This window comes from Buteo buteo, chromosome 18, assembly GCF_964188355.1.
Source record: "Buteo buteo chromosome 18, bButBut1.hap1.1, whole genome shotgun sequence".
NCBI classification, from domain to species: Eukaryota; Metazoa; Chordata; class Aves; order Accipitriformes; family Accipitridae; genus Buteo; species Buteo buteo.
Window position 1 is genome coordinate 8,005,018 of NC_134188.1, and position 21,190 is coordinate 8,026,207.

Below are 21,190 nucleotides of genomic sequence, written 5' to 3' on the forward strand. Positions count from 1 at the left end.
GGGGGGCACCCGCTCGCCTCCCTCCGGCGGAGGGCGCGGGGCTGCCGGCGGCGAGAGGAGGGCGGCGGGACGCTGAGGCGTTTCGGTGCCCGCGGGAAGGAGGCGGTGGCGGACGCCGGGGCCGCCCCTCTCCCGCCCACTGCGGCCCGCCCAGGGCCTGCCCGCCTTGCCCGCCCGGGGCCGGCTCCGCAGCGGCGGCTGTAGCTGCAGCCGCCGCCGCCGCCGCCGCCCGTTGCAGCGCCGGCGCTGATGCCTCCTGCGGTGCCCCGGCAGGGAAGATGGCGCCGTCCCACGTCCTCAAGTGTTGCCAGAAGGTGTTGGCCTGGGTGCCCGTGGCCTTCATCGCCCTGGTCGTGGCCTGGTCCTACTACGCCTACGTGGTGGAGCTCTGTGTGTGTGAGTGGACGGGGAGGGTCGCGGGCGCCGGGATCTGCCAGCCGGCCGGGGAGGACCCCTCACCACCCGCCTTCTCCCCCTGCGCCCCGCCGGGGTTTGCTTTTCCCTTCGTCCGTCTCACGCTTTCCTTCAGGCGGGCGAGAGAAGACACACACCCCCACCACCACCCCGCGGCCCCGGGCGCTGCCTCCGGGGCCGGGTTTACCTGTTGTCCCCCCGCCTCAGGCGCTTGTCCGGGGCCGCGGCCGGGGACGGCGGGAGCCCGCCCTCAGGCGCCTCATGGCGGCGGGGTGCCGGCCCGGGGTCGCCTGTGGAGAAGCGAGGGACGGGGAAGGGGGAGAGGAGGCCCAAGGGGGGGGTCTGGGGCGCTTCTTTTGGGGACAAGGCCCTTTAGAGAGGCGGTGAGGGGCAGAGACCGGCTGCCGGAGCCCCTCGTGAGGTCTCTGCCCCTCATGTCTCCCCCAGAGAAGTTTCCCCTCTCTGTTTTTCTGTTGTTGATCCCTTTTCCTGATATATGGAATAACTCCTTGACCACCTCACGGGTGTATTTATTCCCCCCCCCCCAAGTAAGAACCCTAGTGTCATTGAGGCTGAAAACGTCCCACTTAAGCGGGCAGGAGAAAGGATTTAGGGCTTACGGGGTTTTGTCAGGCCGTGTCTCGGCGTTATGTAAATCTGACTTGCAGGCGGTGTCGGTCAGGATGATATTTACCCTTCTGTGTCTTCAGGACGAAACTTCAGAAGGATGTTGGCTTTCTGCAGGCAGGGTAAACAGAGTGGCATGGTGATGCGCAGTATTTGTCAGACTTGGTAAAACTTGGAAGCAGCGTAGGAAAACTAAGGAATGCGTTACTGAGCGTTTGACATGTTTCAGTAAAGGAGCTGAAATGAAAAGGAAAGAAAAACCAAAAGTACTGAGAACTATTTTAAGCTCCATATAGATCTACTTAGTGTCTGTAGGTCCTTGTACTTCTTGCTATTTGTGTAAAATACATGCTTTGATATCCCTAGATAGAAATAAAAGGCATGCATGTACTTTATATCTGGGCAAACTTGTAAAGCCATCTTTCCATTAGAAATAATCAGTTACTTTTTTTCTGCAGGACTTAGGTTTTTGGATAACTTTCCTGAACGCCAGTGGTATTTCACAGCCTTTTGTGTTAGCTTTACATATGTGGAGTGGAACATAAGCCACAGGCAAAAAGTCACTTGGACTTAAAATAGTAGAAATATAGTTGTAAAGTAACGCTTGTTGGGATATTACGTGAAATGTTAATATTGGAGAGTTGCAAATATACCAGTGTATCCAAACTTGCCAGATTACTATGGTTTACTTGTCTGTCTGTGTGCGTAAATAGTACCACCTTTCTGGGAAAATCGTGCTTAAAACTATAAACACTTGGAACCAAATTTTAGACAGTCTTTAATACTAGAGGTCTGCGGCATGGACAGTTGTTACAGTAGTCCTGAGAGGAGCTGTGCGAGGTTATAGACTCATATTTTACAGGTGTGATGTGAAGGTTTTCTATACCCATAACGGTCTGACCAGTATGACAAAGGGCACGTTAGGGCTATGTGTTTCTTCTCTTAAACGAAGAACAACGCTTCAGAGATTAAGAGACTTGCCCAGGGTCGCACAGGTGGTCTGTGGCTGAATTGGGAACAGAACCTCGACCTCCCAAGTCCCAGCTCTGTGTCTTGATCACAGAGTGGGTCAGGGCTGGGTGCTGGTGAATAGTTTCTCGTTCACAGGCATAGAGAAGCTGCAGAGAGCCTTTCTGAGTTCATTAGGGTTTCATTTGTTTGAAAATTGTTGAAAGGGTTGGCTCCTGTTTATGCAAGAACTTTCACATCTATAAATCTGGTTTCTAGACGTCTGGCACTTTTTGCTCACAAATCAGCTTTATTCTTAATGTCTGCACATACAGACTATTAATAAAAAGTGGTCATTTAATAAGAAAATTACTTGCTGATTTTTATTGCTGTTACTGAATTTTACAGTTGTTACCTGTCTAAATCATACTTGGTGAACAAGGATTATTTTTTTTTTCCTGTGAGTTTTTTCTGCTGTGGGTTTTGTTTTGGTGGGGCGGGGTTGGTTGTTTTTAACCTGTTGAATTTTGTTTACACTCTTGATAAAAGGTCATCTCGTCAAGGGAGAAGAAAGGGGGTTTGTGTTCAGGGTTTTTTCCCCCCTTTGTGTGCTTTTGTTTTACACTGCAGTTGAGTTCAAACCAGCATAGAGAGGATTTATAGTGCTCCTTACATGTTATTTTGGTTTGAGAACTACTGCACTATGTACTATGAAGAAGAGCAAGGATGTGCCTTTAGCGCATGGCTAATGAATGAGGTGACGCTGGTCTCTGCAGATGTTCACATACGGCAGGTGCAGAAGCAGGGCTTACGGCTTGTTGCATTTCTGTGTGTTTGGCAAAGGGCACAATATGCAGCTGATGTGTGCCTGGGTAAAGGAAAGACAGAGGAAGGGAAGCTTTAGAAAAGAGGAGACACAATAGAAAATTTCGAGTAAATACTGAGAGTAAAAGAGAAATTGGAACCCCACAGACACCATTGTATTTTTAAAGGTTATTCTTAAAAGATTAGATAACTGTTAAGATGTGAAGCTAACAAGGAAACAAAAAGAGAAAGCCTTTGTTCCCCCAACTATTTCTTCTTCCTGGTTGGTTGGTTGTTTTCCTCCTTGTAGTCCCTGCTCATGTATTAAGAGTTAAACATATGTATTCAGTTAGTAGATCAATTGGGAAGCCAAGCTTAATGTAGTATCATAAAAGATTCCTAATAATCAAAGCAGAAGATGGTGTAGTAAAGTTGTAGCTGCTTCTTTCATCACATCACTCTTTCCCTTTCAGTTTTGCTTCCCTGTGCTGCTTGCCCCACCCTCCTGTGCTGAGGTGCTCACGTATTGCTCAATGTCTTGCTTTTGGTGTCTGATGGACTCAGTCTTAGTCTGTAATTCACTGCTAGTATGTATTTACGTGGTTATGCCTCTTCCATAACCCTAAATTATATTACTTACATACTGGCTGTGAATACTGAGGAGGACTGGTCTGAATAAGATGAAAGGAGGTTCATGAGCTAGTCTATTGTTTTCCTCCCATGGAAACTGCCGGCATCACTGTGTCTTTCTGAAGCATTTCTGTTTTATGCTGGTGAACACTGGCTTATTTAGACCACTGTTGCTCTGTAGTTGTGATCCATCAGGTAAATTAGCTATTAAGCTGATTGGAAAGGTGAAAATAGCCCTTTCTCACCAAATGTGTAGAAGTTGAGGGAATGTCAGTAGAGTGGAAAAATTCTGTGAACACTTGTAACTGAAGGAACTGTAGAAGACTCAAGGCAACATCTCATTCAGATTTTTTTTAATGTTTTAAAGTAGAAAAACATGAATGAACACTTTCTTACTAGATTATTTCTTCTTTTCACGTGTAACTTACCCAGAGCTCTGTTTGCAAGAAAGCACACCTAGAAATACATAAGGGATACTGTAAAATAGCTTTTCATTAGTTTAAAAACATTTCATGTGTTCTTTCTCGTTATCAAAACATGTTTTGCTTTTAACATTGCTTTTGTAAACAATGGCTGTATTATGCTGTTAGTGAATTGAATGGATTGTGTCTGCTTTCCACGTCCCTTGGAAGCTCAGAAAGAGTGGGGCTCTTGTGGTTTGTTTTGACTTATGGTTGACTTGTATTTTATTACCTATCCCAAAAGTTTTTGTAGGTGATGGGCTGTAATACAGACTGGCTAGACAATGGTCAGAAGACACTGTTTTGACACACATAGTAGGAGTTTGGGTGAAGCCAGACTTTCCTACAGGCAACCCTTTTGCTAAAACACTAGCAGAATTTGTAGTGCAGTCTGCACTGAGAAAAAGAGAAAGCAAGTTAACTTTGGCTGAGTTGTCTGCAGATTTAAAAAAAAAAAAATTAAAATCTTGTTCAGGTTAGAGTTTTACTTCTATAGTGAGAACTCTGTGTTCTGAAAAGCACGGTCCTGGCTCTTCCTCTGGGCCCAGAGTTATAAGGAGAATGGCTTGTTTTACGGATTTACTAGTCTTGTAAATGTATGAGTGTTTTCATGCCTCAAACTCCGCAGAGCATGGGAAACTGTGATTTTGAAAGCTGCAGGAGTAACAAGTTGTGTGTTCTTTTCATAGCATCTACTTAGAGAAAGGTTTGGGTGTTTTTAATACAGTGTAATGTCTAATGTGTCTAAAATCCTGGCAAACAAAGCAGTTTAATTTAGAATTCATAACTTGGTGTTAATGGTACAAATTGAACTCCTTACTGTTCCAGGAGACTGCAATAGGTCTTGTCAGTAGGGAGATAGCTCTGATTTCCCCAAAGCACAGTCCACATGAGAAGCACATGGTGATCTGTTGTAATGCTCCCATTTGAAGAGTCTGTTGAGTAGAGAGAAGGTAATTCCATCTGCCTCCTCCAGAAGAAATCTCTACTGAAAATGCTAACACAGTAGCTGTCAAACAATGGCAAGGTGATGTCAACAGCAGTGTGTCAGTAACTTCTGATTTCAAACTACAGAAAAAGCTAAAGTACCAGCTCTGAAGTACAACATTTGCATGTTAAGCATGCAAAAAGCATTCCCGTAGGAAAAGAGGGTTATCTTTCAGGAAAAAGGAACAGCAATTTAAACAAGTTAGATCATTAGTAACAGTTAACTATGTTTACATGCCTCTCATGAATTTCAAAATAAAGGAATTGAACTGCTTTGGATGCCCTTAGTTGTGTTGTAGTGTCTCAGCTCAAGCTGTGCATATTATCGTCTCAAATGAGAACCTTTTCTGTTATTATAAATGAGTAGAATTCCTGTTGAGGTGCTCAGTCTGGATACAAATGTATTAGTAAACTAGATGCTCAGCTTGAGTAGAAAGATTATCTATCATCTTATATCTTACATGGTGCTTTGCACTGTATTGGTCATATTAGTTTATAAGGATGGGTGGGCATGCGCCCTTTATATGGCATGAAACCTGCTCTCTTGGCAGTCCTTTAATGAAAAAATTGTTCTGAGAGCAACAAAACTAGTTACCCTGGTTTCTTGGGGAGTTGTCTTGTGTCTGCTCTTGCTACTCTTCTGCCAGCGGAAGGTCTCCGTCCCTCTTCTCCCTCCCAAGCCCTCTATCTGCAGTGCCCACCGCAGCCCCAGCCCCTCCATTGTCAGTTTTACCCTGTATCTGCTAAACCATTCCTGACAGCTCTGCAGTAGTTGGCATCTTTCCTTGATCCCTAGTTACCATTTGGTCAAAAAGAAGTGGGGTGCGGTGGCTAGTTTGGTGTTGCTTAGCTTGCCAGAAGGGCAGGCAGAAAATGAGCACCTGAGCTCAGAGCAGCTGTTTCCTAACAGGGAGTGTGGGCTTGTCTCTTCTACCCATGCAGCAGCTTTGGTGAAACTTACTGGCATGTACTTACAGTGAGACCTCCACTGAGCTTCAAAACTTGGCCAAAACTGGTCCACGGGCAGGATGGTTTTGGAGTAGGGGAGAGAAGGGGCTTAAGAAAAGCAGGGAGCTGAGCACAAGTATCTGAGCCAAAGCAGGAGCTCTGCTTGTGGTGTTACTCTTTTGTTGTAGCTGTGATCGCTCATTGCTTCAGTGCTTCCCAGTCGTCTTTTAGATGTGGACTGTAAAGCTTTCGTTCTTGGTTTGAAAGGGCTCAGATAGTATGAGTAGTTAAGATTATGAAAAATGACTTTTCTCAAATTTTTCCCTGGTAACAACAGTAGGAGCTTTCTGTATGCCTTTAGAGTTAGAACAGTCAACTAAAAAATTCACTTTCACTTTTAATCGGGGGTTTTATGTTACGCCATCACTCACTTATCTCCCAGTTTTCCTGCAAGACACTATGGATAAAAGGACCAGAATTTCAGGTGTACATTTTCAGTAGACGTTACTTGGAGGTCTCTGACTCTCTGCATGCTATGAACTTAAGGTTCTGTTGTCTACTGAAATGTAAATAATTAAAACTTTCTCTAGCAGCTTATATTTTTATGAGTTAATGTAGATGTGCTTTCTGTACTCAAAAGAATTTACGGTGTTACAAAGACGGGTATCTGAGCTGAAGTGAAACATTTGGATGGCACTGCACCTTCTTTTACTTTTGGAACTTGAGACTGCCTGTGATGGAAAATGGGAGTAAGAGAAATCCTGGCTGTGTGTCTAAAATTGTGTCTGTAAATGCTGAGGGTTTATAGGGTTCATCTTTCACCCATTCAATACATACATCGGTGTTTATCCAACTCTTTCTGTTCAACGGTCTCCTACAACTGAGAAGAGTTTATGCTGGTTTAACATGTACTTTTCTTACAAGTGTTATAAACTATAGGTTCCTGAGTTTCCTGAAACACTTTTATGGGGTTTTCAACTCAGTCATTTAACTCCTCTTCACCCGCTGCACATTCTTCCTGAAGAGTATCCATTTTTCTCTCATTAGTATGTATGAAGTCTAACAGAAACATTTGAGAAGTTACCACAAGCCACTTTTCTGTGTAAGCTGCATCTCCACCAAGGTGAATCAGGTATAAAAGGGATAATGAGACTGCAACAAATAATTTGTTCTTTTAGCCACTTCTCCAATTCTACCTCCTTCTGCTGTCACTAAATTGTTTTCTGTGGGATGTGCTTAACTCCTGTCCTGGGTCAAGAAAAAAAAAAAACAACCAGACTTTTCCCCCTCTTCTGCCCTCCCTTCCCCCAGCCCCCAATCCTCAGTGGAGTGCCTCCTATATAACCTTTGATTGTCTTCTCTTATCTGTGTTAAAAATCAAGTTCCTTCTCTGCAGCATTTCAAGCCTCTGCTTTTCCTTTTTTTCAACAAACCAAATGGCTCATCCGTTCCTTACGCATGTTCCCTTTTGACTATTAAAATTGTCTTATGAGATTGTCGAAGAGAACTGGATCACGAGAACAGCATGCTTTGCCTTTGCGGTTTCTGCAGCGTGCTCTCTGATGCTATATATGGTGCAGCATTGTCTTAAATGTGAAACACGGAACCATTTTAATCATGTGATTTACAGAGAGATCAAGTGAGAGTTTTATGCAGGGGTTTTTTGTTTGTGGTATTTCAGTTGTGCATCCTGATGTGTGTTTGTCTCCAGAGTGGGGAATTCTTGCGCATCTCTTATGAAGCCCTAAGCAGGGAGATAGCTGTTTTTTCTTTTTTCTTTTTTTTTTAATTATTATTTTTAGCCTATTTGGGACAAAAAAATTTAGAGGTGGAAGTAATAATTCATCTGGAATTGCTCAAGCTGCCACTGCAGAGAGAATGAAACAAAATTTAGATTAAATCTAAGTAACCTTGAGAGGAACAGACATGATTTGTTTGAAGAGACCTAAACAGACAGTTATTTTATAAGCTGGTTTGCAGTTGTCTGTTGTATACTTAAAACTTATGGTAAATGCCTTGGCTACTGCTTTGTCATAGTGTGAATGCAGAGAACCTATTATTGTACTGTGCTTCTTACCAATAGTCATTCCTTTTAGGTTTGTCAAGCTTGGATTAAAAAACCAGGAAAGTGAAGTATATTTCCACAATGCTGGGAGTGATGGTACCTGAAGGCTTTCACGTCTATGGGTTTGTGACACATAGATTTACCTGAGCATTGCAAAGGAGCCCAAAGTAGAGCAAAATTTGATTTGTTCTGTTTTGAAAAATCCTCTGTAACTGACATTCAGGTCTTTTTTTTTACAGGATCTGGAAGAGGGTGCAAGTTGTGCATAGGATTTTTGTGGGGATGTTTTGTGTGTGTATATATTTTTATCAGTTTAATCTACTGCTCCTTAAGTTTAATTTTTAATTTTTTTAATAATAATATATTTTAAAAAGCTTGAGTTCAGCCTAGTAATTGTATGCAGAGATAATACTTGCTGTGTTGCAGGGTAGATACCTGCTGAGATAAAGCTAAAGCAGCAACTGGTGCAGAGGGTAGGCTTGAACTTGTTTAATAATTCATAGTTTAGACAGATTATGAATTTAGACAAAAGGAAGCTTAAAGACCTTCAGGCGCTAGATTCAGTCATTTTCTCTCTTTTGTGTGGCTTTTTCTATTGACATTCTCAAACTTGTAAAGATCCTGTGTTTCTCCCTACTTCTTACACTTACAGTGCCACTTGGGAAACCCGATTGCCAAGGAGCCGTTAGGAGTGCAAACAGGGACCTGTTTGTGAGCAGAAACGAGGGTCTGGGAGAGGTGTTAGGCACATACAGGACATCAGGAGCTGTGCTGCCATGCCTCAGCTGCCTGGTTTTGTGAGTCTCCTTTCCTACTGTGTGACAGTTCTCTCCTCTTGCTGCACGGCTTCTCTGGAGCCTTTAGGCAACTGGCTGTACCTCCTGATCCCATCCCAGTTTATGTTCCTGTGTAGCTTCTCAGGAGGCAGCAGGTTTAAGGTTCTGGGTCATCTCGCACTTAGTCGTAGATGTTTAGAAGTAATCACTTGCCTGATCTAAATTTCCATAACTCAGTGTGGTTCCTGACTTACGTGTGAAACAGTGGCAATAATTTCTTTTTCTTCACAAACATTATTTCCCACCAGTGTATCACACTCCAGCACTTCACCTACAAATACAGATATTCTTGCAGCTGCATTATTATATGTGATATCCTAAGAAGATGACAGCAAGTTAATTCTCTTAGTAGGTGTCACGCATGCATCAAACTCTTACTCTTTCGCTAGGCAGTTTGGCAGGCCTGCTATGGTACATCCAGTGCTTTGCCATGGGAGCCTTCATGCATCTCTGAGGTGTAGTAGGCAGCACTGTTTCTTCCCTTGGCACATGTTATATTAGGATTGATTTATAGTATTTCAGCTGACCATTTTGCAGAGTCCTGAGTTAATGCTTTCCAAGACTTACATGGTGGTGTGTCAGCAGGCAGGTGGGCTCTGAGGAATTTATTTATTTAGTTATTTATTTATTGGAAGTGGTATTTACTGAATGAGAGCTGTATGATAGGCTATGCTCTTTTGTATGCTTGCCTTTAGTATAGATCTTCTGGAGTATCCAGAACTGCCTTTGCAGTGGCTCATGCAGTCTTTGTGCTGTCATTTTTTCATGTTCCTAAGTGGTCTGGTAGTTAAATGAGACCTGGTGCAACAAAAACATGTCCTTTTGATCTTTGTCCTCTAGCCAAAACTTTCTGTCCTGTTATCCCTGATGTTTTTCCCCTCTGCAGCACCTGGATCTTTTGTTATGTTTCTGGGGAGTCGCTGGTTATTTCTTCCTTTTTGCAAAGAAACTAGAGGAAACAGCTTTAGCTACAGTCAAGGTTTGTCCTGAGATGTTTCAGTCCAAGTAAGGTTTAATGAGTGACATTTTGTTTTGCAAGAACAAGCAGCAAAGCCTCCAGCATTAAAATGTGGTAGCATTTGTTATCAAACAACTAGATGAGCAATATATGGACAGATTCTATAAATCACCATAAGTCTTTGAAACTTTATTCCATAAATATGTTAATAATAAAAATAATAAAATATTAAGTATTAATATTTACAAGTCCATGTCCCGATCCAGTGTCGAGGAGGGTTTCAATATGATCCCAAGAGCCAGATTAAGACACAAACAAGGTCAAATGCCGTATACTGAGAAGAGCTTTTATTATCAAAAGTGAAAAATAGTGGCAATAGGATAGAATGGAAGAAAAGATAGAAATTAAGCAAGCAGTCGGGATAGGATTGCTAGGATAGTCACCACCATGGATCCAGCGGCGTCCCCTTGGTCCTCGATCTTCAATTCTTCGGTGGTGGGGAAAAAGCCCCACGGCTTGTCTCTATGGGTTTTTATAGGGCATATTTCAATGATGTCACGCGCTGCAGGTTTCGTCTATCACACAACCTTTGCGTGATTAACATTTAGAAACCAGTATCTTATCAGCTCCAGCCCAGTTTCCTCCCCTGGATGCCTCAATGGCCTGGTAATTGTCCTTATGGACAGAGGAGTGTCCTGCTTAAACAGGGCATCTCAGAGAGGAAGGGCTCGAGATAAGCAGTTCACAGTTCCTTGAGATGACAGTCCAGTCCCTCACACCTAACAATCTTTGAGACAAACGGCTCGAGATAACAATTCCGTCTCTTACAGTCCAGTATGTTGAAGACATGAATTCCCCACCATTAAACTTTCCCACAATTAACAGATGCGTTTTTGAATGACATGTTTTTCAAAACAAAACTTCCATAAAGGGCTCTATTCAAAAGCTTGGTTTACCAATATCTTGATGGGAGTTCATGTAAATTACATTACTGGCTGCTATGTTATTAATGTGTTGCTGGCAGAAGATTAGCTAGTCTTATTATAGGTAGTTTCGTGTTTAATCTCAGGTGGCAAATACCAATCAAACCTGATTAACATTACGAAAAAATTGACCTTAAAAACTTTATCTGAGGAATCCAGTGACCTAATGCATGGGAGGAGGTCAGCTTACTGGGCAGTTTGATTTCTCCCATTACCTGATGAACTTGGCAGCAGCAAAACCCGTCTCTCAGCAAACAGTGTGCCTAATATTTTGTAATGAGATTTACAAGGAGCTTTTATCCTAATATTTGAGGAAAACGCTTGTTGCAAGCAGGGCCAGTAAGTAAGGAGAGCGCTGATTTTGGAAGGGTCTGAAGCCAAATGCAAAGAAGGGTGCCTCATTAACAAAGTGGATGCCTACCATCTGCCTGATGGTTCTCGCCACTGCGCGATGGTTCATGTCTGCAGGTCACAGCAGCTGTGTCTGGAATTTTTGTTCCCCACGAACTGACACTTCTGCTCTCCTGCCATCATACCTCACAGCTGTGTGGAATAGCTAAATAAAGACTGTCATTCTATTTTCATCTGTCTAGAGTAGAAGTAAATGGATTTACTAGTAGTATCCTGAGCCATAAGACACTCAGCTTTGAGTGACCTTAATATTCAAGGCAGGTGTTGACTGGCAGTCACAACCGCAAATTAGTGAAGTGTTTGTTTTTTGAAAAGAAATGGTAACTCCTTAATTACCTGAAAAATTCTGTTATGAGAATGAATTGTATGTTGTTGGGTTGTTTTTTGGAGGTTTTTTATTTTTTACTTTAAATATATTGATGGTTTCTAGTATTAACTTGCAGAACACCTAATCTTTTACAGGGTGTATAAGACAGCTCGGTACAACATATGATACTAGAACTCTGTCAACACCAGCTGATTATCCTGTTTGTCTCTCCTATCTCTTGCAAGTGTCCTAGTAGTGTCTTAACTACAGAACCACTGGAGTTATTCCTAACACAAAAAGCCCTTTCACATATCCAGATACTTGAGTGTAGTATTACTACGAGCTTGATCTGGCCAGCCTGAGTGTAAATACTCCTCCTTCAAATGTAAATGTAATTAATTAGTGGTGTGGACATGCACTAGCTCCACTCAAATGCTTCTGAGTTTCCATGCCTTTCTACCGATTCTGTTTTTTCCTATTCCCGGATGAGCCAGAGGGATTACAGCTCACTAACTCATGCAAGTAAGAGATCTCTCTGTCTTTCAAGAAACCAGGCTTGCTTTTGGCTATGTCTGATAGCTTAAAGGCAGTACTGGAAACAATTTATGTGCAGCACTTCCAAACTACTGAGCGGTAAAGCTGTTACTGTTATGATAAAGTAGAATTTTGGGGAAAGAACTGAATGAAGACAGTCAAATAATTTGAGTGAGCAGCTGAGGAAAGCATGTAGAAGTAATGCTAGGGTTTAAAATCCATCAAAATGCAAACAGAATGAGCAGTGGTAATAATGTTTAAATAGCTGAAGAAAATCAAGTTACATTAGGTTTCTTTTGGGCAATTATGGTAAATTGAAAGTGAATAGTGCTTCTCGGGCAATAGGGCTTTTCAAGGACAACAGACCTGGTCCATTGCTGCAGCTGAATGCTGACTTCATGTGCAGAAAAAGCCTTTCGTTATTTGGGCTGATACATCTCTGAATACATTATGGTTCTTAGTGCGGACACAACTGTGGGATGTTGAGGTTAAGACCCAGCAACATTTCGTCCTGCATGCTCCAAGTGTAACTCTTGGTTTCTGAATAATTTAAAGCGTGCAGGCATCCTCGGTGAGAAGACCATTAGGACACCTTTGGTATAACTTTCAAGAATATTTTGTAAAGGCAGAGGTAAGGAGTCATCTGTAGGATTTCGTGGGTTCCAGAAGTCAGCTGCCTTCATAGCTGTGTTTTTGAACTTTGGAAGTGCTAGCACAGAATTTACTGTTGCCAGAATACACAGCAGAAGTCTTTTCAGTTGTCACAGCTTAATTCATCGCTAAATGTAACTCAGTACGCAAGGAGTATGTTGCATTGATTATGCTAATTTCTGCTGTAGCCCTGTTTGTATTTACACACGTAATCTTTGCATTGAGGCTGAAAAGACCTTGGCTAAATAAAAAGCTCCTTTATTACTGTGATAAGAGAATGTTTTCTGGGCAGCAAGTCTCTGGCTGCTCTAAATTGCTTGTTATAATGAAAGAATTGTGTTAATATTGTTTTAACTGTATGACAAATCATAATGATGGCTGGTAACAAATAACAAAAGAGGTCTGCAGCACAGTTTGAACTGCCTTATTTGAAATATTAATTCATCTTACCTGTCCCTGTAATAATGCTGCTTTGAATCCTTTGGCAATGGGCATGGAGATCATAAACATAGAAAATCTGGCAGCCATAAACAGAGCATCCCCCTTGCAGCAAGGTGTCTCTTTCCTGCCTGCATTTTCTTCCTCCTTTCTCCTCCCGCCCCAGATTTCTCCCACACACACGCTCCCTGCAGTGCCTTTGAAGGCATCATCTTGTGATCACTTGAAGTCACAAAGTAGCTCACTCAAGTGATGTTGCTGTGCACAGTGTGTGTGAGGTGTTTGGACTCTAGTTCATGTGCTTGTGGAAACCGCTGCACTGCTTTAAAGCATTGGTGGCCCTGGCAGAGTTTCTTTTCCCTCTCATGACTGACTGTGCATAACCCAGGACAGTGAGAGGCCATTCGCTGCTGTTCACCCTTTATCACTGCAATGCCCTGCTGTTTGTGGTCACTCAAACTTGCCTTCATTGGCAGCTCAAACCTGACCTGAACTATCTGGGAAGGCACGTGCTCACTTTTGCTATTTTTGTCTGCCATCGGGGAGTGGGTAGATGGTTAAGAGGGGTAACTTCATACACCCCTGCAGCAAGAGTTGTCCACCACAGGTCATGCCTCTGAGGCAAGCATTGTGTTAGACCTGGGTGATGGTGCAGCCATGCTACAGACCAGACCCAGGCAGTGCTACCACTGGGGCACACAGTGTGGCAGGGCATCCTGCTTCATGCTGGTACAGCACAAAGGCCATGGAGCCACCTGTCCAGCCTCACCATTCTATAAAACATTACTTTCTGAATTACTTAGCAGTGCATTGGGGGGAAACCTGTGTCCTGTTCCTGGAGATCTGGAGTAAAAAAAATACATCAGCCTAGCACCATATGAAGATAAAACAATTCTAGGTTCATATGGCTCAAATCTCTCTAGAGGACATTCATTCCAGCTGGTGGCAAATCATGTGTGCAATTCCTGGGCCCCCCTAGCCTTTCAGCAGGGACCTGGCAGCATCTTCCTGCGTTGGCTTTTGGCTACATGATGCTGTCAACTCAGTCATCTTGAGTCATTTGTCTAAAAACAACTCTGCTGCTTAAGGAGGAAAGCACCTAGTGGGTGCCTGCCAGTCAAGAAATAAGAAATAGCTCAGTGTGGAAAGGTCACAGAATTACAGCTTTTAGAGAACAATGGAGAGGTGCTAAGGTCTTCATGCTCTTGCACTGCCCTGTAACAGAAGTCAAATGAGTGTTTGCTCAAGGAAATTCACTCATTGTCTGTCCCACTTTTGTCAGTAAGTGATGTTTCTACCATCTTCTTGTGAGTGATTAAGGTCTGCATTTGCAAATGGGAATTACGTTACCATAAATCTAAGTTATACTTTCAGTTAAATGCCATTCTCTAAACAAATTAAAAACTTGGGATAATGTCAGTGGTGCTTGCCTTTGCAGATAGAGTAGTGCCCACAGGGAGTTTCTGTTGAGTTTCAGTACTGGTAACTTCTGGAAATATATGTGTGTGTGTATGCATATATATATATATTTTAACCCTTTTCCTTAGAAGCTGAGAAAAGTTAAGGCTATACATCTGGTGAAGGGATGCAATTACACATTCATCACTCGTTTCTTCCCACCCATGAGGAATGTCAGCCAAAATGTGAATGTTACTCTTGAGATTCGTGGAAAGGCTGTAATACCCAAAGTATGACTCCTGCTAGGAGCCATCATGGGAGGGGACAAGGGGGAAATAAACATAGCACATCAGTAACAAGATCAGTTCTTTTCCTTTTCTATACTTCTACATTTGTTGCAGTTGAATTTCTTGCTCTGCAAGGAGCGTGTTGGCTTTGATTGGAATATGCCTTTTAGGGGAGTAGGGAGATGTGGTGTGTCGGTTTTGTAGAGTGGTGGGGGTTTTTTCTTCCAAGGTTGAAGGCAAATGTGTCGTCTTTTAGTGTGCCTCTTGCAAGGTCTTGCAGATCATTTCGCGTCTCTGCCCCAGAATAGAGAGATGTGGGGTTTTTCCTATTATGCAGTGATTTGGAAGGTACTCGAAGACTTCATAGCAATCCTGAAAATAAGCCTGAAACTGAAAGCAAACCAGCTCCCTAAACATACTTGTTCTTCCAAGATGTTCTGGGAGGTTTCCTTGAAGCAGCTTAAAAAAAATTCTCCAAAGCTTTCAGAAATTGGCACCTCTGTCAGTTTGTACTCCGAGAAGAATGCTTTCAACAAATGACATTTTCCCCCCAGTGTCATTTATTATACAACTATGTCCCTATGTCTGCACAATTGTTTCCTGTGATAATCTGTAGGCTTCCACCTCTTTCATTCTTGTGACATAGGTGAGATGAAAGATATCAAACAACAATGTAAGGAAGAGTATCTAGAAAGAGGTGTAATGAACAACTGGGGTCATGAAGGAAAAAGTGTCTTTGCTGCCAGGGGTGATGCTAGGTGTCTAAATCAAAACTAAAACAACTTTTTCCTCTGTTAAAGTCAAAGCTGGAATTCCTGCTTGTCCTCTAAGCAGACCAAGTTAAAAAGTACATTTGAATCCAGCCTAATAAAAGACTGTATCATGTATTTTGAAGGTAGTATTCTGTAGAAAGTGAAACCACACACTTAGTTTTGTGTGCTTCTTATTGCAGTGACCCAAAGTGTTGGGAGGTTCAATGTGTAAGCTTCTCAGTGGTGCAGGACCACTGGCAGACCGTATTGGGCCTCTACGTTCCTGGACAAGCTGCAGCAGCGTGAAGTTCAGTGTAGGCCTGTTCACCTCTCTTCACAAGCAGGCTTTGCTGAGTTCATTCCTTAGTCGAGCCTGTTTTGGAAACTCTGAGGTAGCCAAGGTAAAGCTCTACACTGCATTCAAACAGACAGGGCTCGTTCGCTTCATTCTGCTTGCTTGGTGCTGTAACGCTGAGATGTTGAATCCTTTGAAATTATGAGGCCATAGTGGAAACTCACTGTGTGCCTGAGCACGTGAGTGCCTGCTTTTTGCAATGAAGTGAACTGCAGCTCTCACTGTCTAGTCGTATTTTTATCCTTCCCTAGCAATGTCTTGCTGGAACTTCATAAGTCTTCTTGAGAAACCAGAAACTTAATATTAAGAAGCCAGTCCTAAGAATATTTTTGTTCTTGTTTTTCCTTTTGTAGCTGAGCAATAGACTGATACGGGGATGTATTTTAAAATCCTCAGAAGAACAGTTGTTTTACAATGCTTATGTTTCTGAAATATGGACAGGTTTGTGTTGACTACAGTACTGAAGGCACTAACTTGTGCGGATGTGTCTAATCTAGTGTATAGTGCTGCTGCATCCTGAGGTTAACATATAAATCATACGCAGTGTTTATTTTGTTAAAAAAAAAAAAAATCAATAAGCAAAAAGGCAGTACTGCTTTTTCCCCCATCCCACCCCGCAAACAAGAAACCATGTTTTAGATATGTTTAAAGTGAAAATGGTACTAATTTAGCAGAAGCTGATGGCAGTATCTAAGTAGTTAGGAGCAGTAGAGGAAAAAAGCGATAGAGAACTAAGCTTGTAACTTAAACTAAAGGCCAGGGATGGTGGGCCAGAATGGTAATGTCTTGTGCTGTGGTGTTTGGGGTTTTTTCCCTGAACCAGAGTTCAAAAGCTAGAATTGATTTCTTGGTGGTATAAAGCTGCTTGTTACATTGCCAGCCTAGCAAATACTTAAAGGTCTGTTTTATATAAAGATTAAATATTAACTTATTTAAATGAAGGTTTTGCTTTGTAGTATAAAGATCCTGTAAAAACTGTAGATTTGCCATTTCCTGAGTGAATTTGGACACGTAGTAGGATTGCTGTTCATTTAATCTATCTGACAATGAGAATAACAACAGTGAAAGGAATGGAAACAGAAACACTTGCATGAACTTCTGAGGCAGAAGAGAACTGGCCATCTTTTATTTCATTTGAGGATGATAAAACAGGATGAAAATCACAAGCATATAAGTGTTGGCTTTTACCTCAAACTGCAGGAGTTTGCCAAACTGAAATTGTTCTGCACAGTGTAATAACTGCATTCTGACCTAGGGGACCTACGTACGAAAGAGAAAATTATCTTCCAGGTGCTGTGAAGCTTTAATTAATTTTTATGAAGTTTATTTAGGGATCTTTTTGATGAATTCTCATAGGTGATAAAATCTTAAGCTTTTTTTTCTGCATGTAAAGACTGTTCATTATTTTGAGTATTCAAACATCAAATTTGACTCATAATTTTGTTTTGTGCTGAGAGCAGAAATGAGACTACAGATTATGAAGTGCTTTAACCAGAATTACTTACAAAAAAATTCCTGTAGTTTTTAGAGAGAACAATGTTCTCCCATGCCATTAGAGGATAATTAAGAACATTTTTGTATTTCTTGTCTAGGGAAATACATGTTGTCCAGCTGTGTGCAAAGGTGTTTACTTAAGACCTATGAGGAGCCAAAGAAAAGCTTATTCTAAAGTACCCCTAGTATTTTTTTTTTAAATTGAGCAACAACCCTACTCAGCAGGCTTGTTTTAATTTTCACCTTTTTAATGATTTTATCTTCTCCTTATATTGTTGAAAAAGTTTTAACTAGAGAAATAAAATTCTAGTAAAATCTCAAGCAAAAACAGTCATAGGATTTGCTTTAAAAAATAATGCAACCTCTGTGCATTGCACAGTGGAGCATTACCGAGACTGTATCATGACACAGCTGGACCTGTTTTTATATTTACATGCATACTTTGCCAGTAATCATGTGCTTCAGGTCTGTTTGTGTGGATTGTGTCCCAGTTTCAGACAGAAACACAGGAGGAGGATGTGCAAGTATGCATAACTAATTTGAAATTGAGCTATTCTTTAGGATTTACCTCCTTTAGTTTGAAGCCAACCTTGTTCTATTCTAAATGGTAATTTCTTCCTTCTTTAGATAGAAGTAACCAGAACCTTTTCCATTAACTTTGTAGAGGCTCCATGGACAGATAAGAGGGTGCTGAGTGGATATTTTAAGGAAGGGGGAGAAGGGGATGAAAACAAACAAAAAACCTATCTGAACAAAAAGGGGTCATCTATACATTGACATATCACCTCATTATGTCTCTTGTTGACTGTAAAAAGAGGCATGTTGCATAATATAGTTGCAGACCCTTTTGCTATAGGTATCTGCAGTTAAGTGAGACACATGCCACCTCTTTGACCAAAGTAACCCTTCAGAACAAAGTCTCCAATGCATACTGAAGCCCTGCAGATTTAAGACTCTACTGTTCACGAGGAAAAAGCTCTTTTGAACTGGCACACAGACTAATGACAAGAAATGTCAGAGCTGAGAGAGCGGAGACAATGTGGAGTGAGGTTAACTGCGGTAGGCAGGGTGTGCTCTGTTAACTTTTTGCTCGTGCCGATGACCAGAAGCTTAAATTTGCTGTGTAAGATGAAGAGTCGGGACAAGATCCTTTCCTCGTTGCATTTCAGGAATTCAGTGTCTAATGAAGAGATCCAGCGAGGGGAGTGATATGAAGAAAGCAACCTAATAAGTAGAGCAGCTCTCTGTTCAGCATCTTACCTGAACTGATGAATGAAGTGTGAAGGTTTTGGAGAAGCCTGACGGCAGGAGGATGTACTCCTAGTTGGGCAGTATACAAGGTAGATTTGAACAATAGCATTTGCTGTTGGGATAAAAGGAGATGAGGATGTAGGAGAGAAGGAAGTGGAGAGGTTTTAACTATGCCTGAAGAATTCAGGTCAGGAAAAAAGTAAAAAATAACATGTGACGGGAAGAGAGAAGTGGTGAGAAAAAACTAAGGAAGGGAAGTAGGTTACATGTAACACAGTTTCATGGGGACTTCTGTAAGAACTTCCTTTATTTAATTTTCTGCTTTCCAGTGGTACACCTATTGGCCTAGCTGTTGACTCAGAAAACTCTGCTAGGTGCATATCTGAAGGGGAACATGCATAAATTATGATCTAATTAATGTCTGTGAAAAGCAGTGTGCTAGCTTGGTTAACGCAGGGAACTGGATCTCTTAAGCTCTTCCACTGACTCACCAAGCCTCAAGGGCTGGCAGGGGGAATGCTAACTCCTGTTTTATCACAGAGCGGGGTAGGGAGGCTCTGCTAATGCCTGAAGTACACTTTGGAACAAGTCAACTATCTCATATATCTCACTTCTAGCCAAACATTTGATTCAATATGGATTACTTACCATATATATATTTCTTTTTTTCTCTTCCAGTTACTATTTCTTCAACTGCAGAAAAAGGTAATTTTTTTTTATATTTTTGATGATGTGAATAGTTTTGTTGCATGCACGTCTTAGGGGACATAAAATTTAAAGGTACTCCTTTATGTGTAAGCTCTGTGTACTGAGTAGATTAGTGCTAAGAAACAAGGTAAATATTGTGAGGTTGAGTCTGTTTAGCTTCTAGTACCACGTGCTTGGGATGATGACAAGACCTGTGAGTAATGCAACTATGATTTAGGTTTGCAAATATTTTTAAATGGGTACCTTCTAAGAACAGAAAAAGGAGAACAGAGAAGGAACTGCAGCAGATCCACAAGTCCATTTTCTGTTTATTCCTGAACACACCCTGTGACCTGAAAGACTTCTGGAAGAGGAAGATTTGTTCTACTGCTTGCTATTTTCCAAGCAGCTTACCAAATTCCTCAGAACCCCATTCTTTAGGACTGGTTAGAACTGTGCAAAACACAACTATTTCGAAGGTGGCTGCACATTATAGTTTTAAATCACCAGGTCAAGTGGTTAAGGCCTTGTTTTGACAAACTTTACTTAAGTCTTCACATTGGCTTTGGCAAGTATATGCCACAGTGGGTAGTACTTACAGAGATACAAACTGATCAAAGAAATTCCAGCATTCTTGGTCTGCCACTTCTTTTAACTGTGAACAAAAACTAGTCTAAAGGATTATTTTATTCCAGAAGTTCAAAATATGGGGATTTTTTATAAAACTTTCTTTTTTTTTCTGTGGAAATACAAGTTACTGATGGGGTATTTGTTTGGGAGTTCATTTCAGTTTATAGGGGGACATGAGTGGTAGAGTAAGCATTGATTTGCATTTTGACTATCCACAGAGGGCTGTCTTCAGAGTGTGAGACCACTGGTAAGAGGCTGTCATCTGTTAAATATTTTTGCAGAACAGCATAGAATGTGGAGCTAATCCAGCAGTTTTCTTCCTGGTGGGGAACATCCAGGAGAACACTGTGAAAGGAATGAACCTCGATGGAATCTCTCCTCTTTCATCTTCTAATGGAGAGGTGAAAGAGTGGGGAAATCTCCAAAATAAACTGTAAGCTGTTCAAGATGAGAGCTGTCTCTTACCCTGGATTTTTACATGACATTGCACAGCTGGGCTTCACCTAGACTTCACGAAATTCTGCAGATTGCTGCTGTGCTTTACTGTTGACCTGAATATGAATGAGTTTTACTTTCTTCTTCTGGAAAGGCAAGATCCATATCTCAGTTAAGGAAGCCTGGCAGAGCAATGGTGTTGGTGTTGCGTAGTCAGATCTCTGGATTTAGCACAAATGTGGTGCCTATGTGGCTGAAGCAGGTGCTCTTAAATCTACCAGGGAAGAAAAATGCTTGATTAATTAATGAGACTGACAGTATCGTTGGAACCTGACTGTTAGGCTTTTAATAGCTGACACCTGCATGCTTCTTGTACCCTCAATTCTAAAGCATGTCATAGGCATCTTGTATGCATGAATTTCTTTACCAAGGAGGTGATCTTAAAATGAGATGCGAAGTCTTTTTTCATTTGAAATGAAAGCTGTCATAAGTTTTATAAAGTTCTTACAAGCTAACTTGCAATAGCCAGGAAGTAACATCAAAAGAGTCAAAAGGCCAAAGTACCAGTAACATTGCTATGTAAATCAACAATGTGCATCTTAGCAAATATATTTTGCTCCATATTTCAGTGTACTGTGTTCAAATCCTTTTACTCCAGTACTTAATTACAACTTTTGATTAAATTAGTGGTGATTTCTTCACCCTATTAAGGCTAATTGTTTCTTCGTAATTTCATATTCTTACCTAGATTTATATCCATTGGGATAGGGGAATAAAGTCAACTCTGAGTATCTCTTAACAATATAATATACTTCTGTTATATATTATTACCTCTCTTTAATCCAACTCATTCTTGGAAATAGTATTAAGAATGATTCAGAAAAGGATGTTAAGGGCAA

At 41.5% G+C, this 21,190-nt stretch overlaps 1 protein-coding gene across 5 annotated transcripts in view; it reads left to right on the top strand.

Annotated features, from left to right (window-relative positions):
- The first annotated feature begins 160 nt into the window (after positions 1 to 160).
- The window catches only part of ZDHHC20 (zDHHC palmitoyltransferase 20), a 48,792-nt gene continuing 27,762 nt past the window's right edge, over positions 161 to 21,190 (top strand). For 2 of the 5 annotated variants that reach the window (XM_075050740.1, XM_075050742.1), the window contains exons 1-2: positions 161 to 396; positions 19,218 to 19,244. In XM_075050740.1, coding sequence (XP_074906841.1) covers positions 279 to 396; positions 19,218 to 19,244 — 145 coding nt within the window. In that variant the 5' untranslated portion in view covers positions 161 to 278. Of the gene's footprint in view, positions 397 to 18,463; positions 18,629 to 19,217; positions 19,245 to 21,190 lie in introns of those variants that run through there. The other 3 variants (XM_075050741.1, XM_075050744.1, XM_075050743.1) reach the window with 3 other exon arrangements.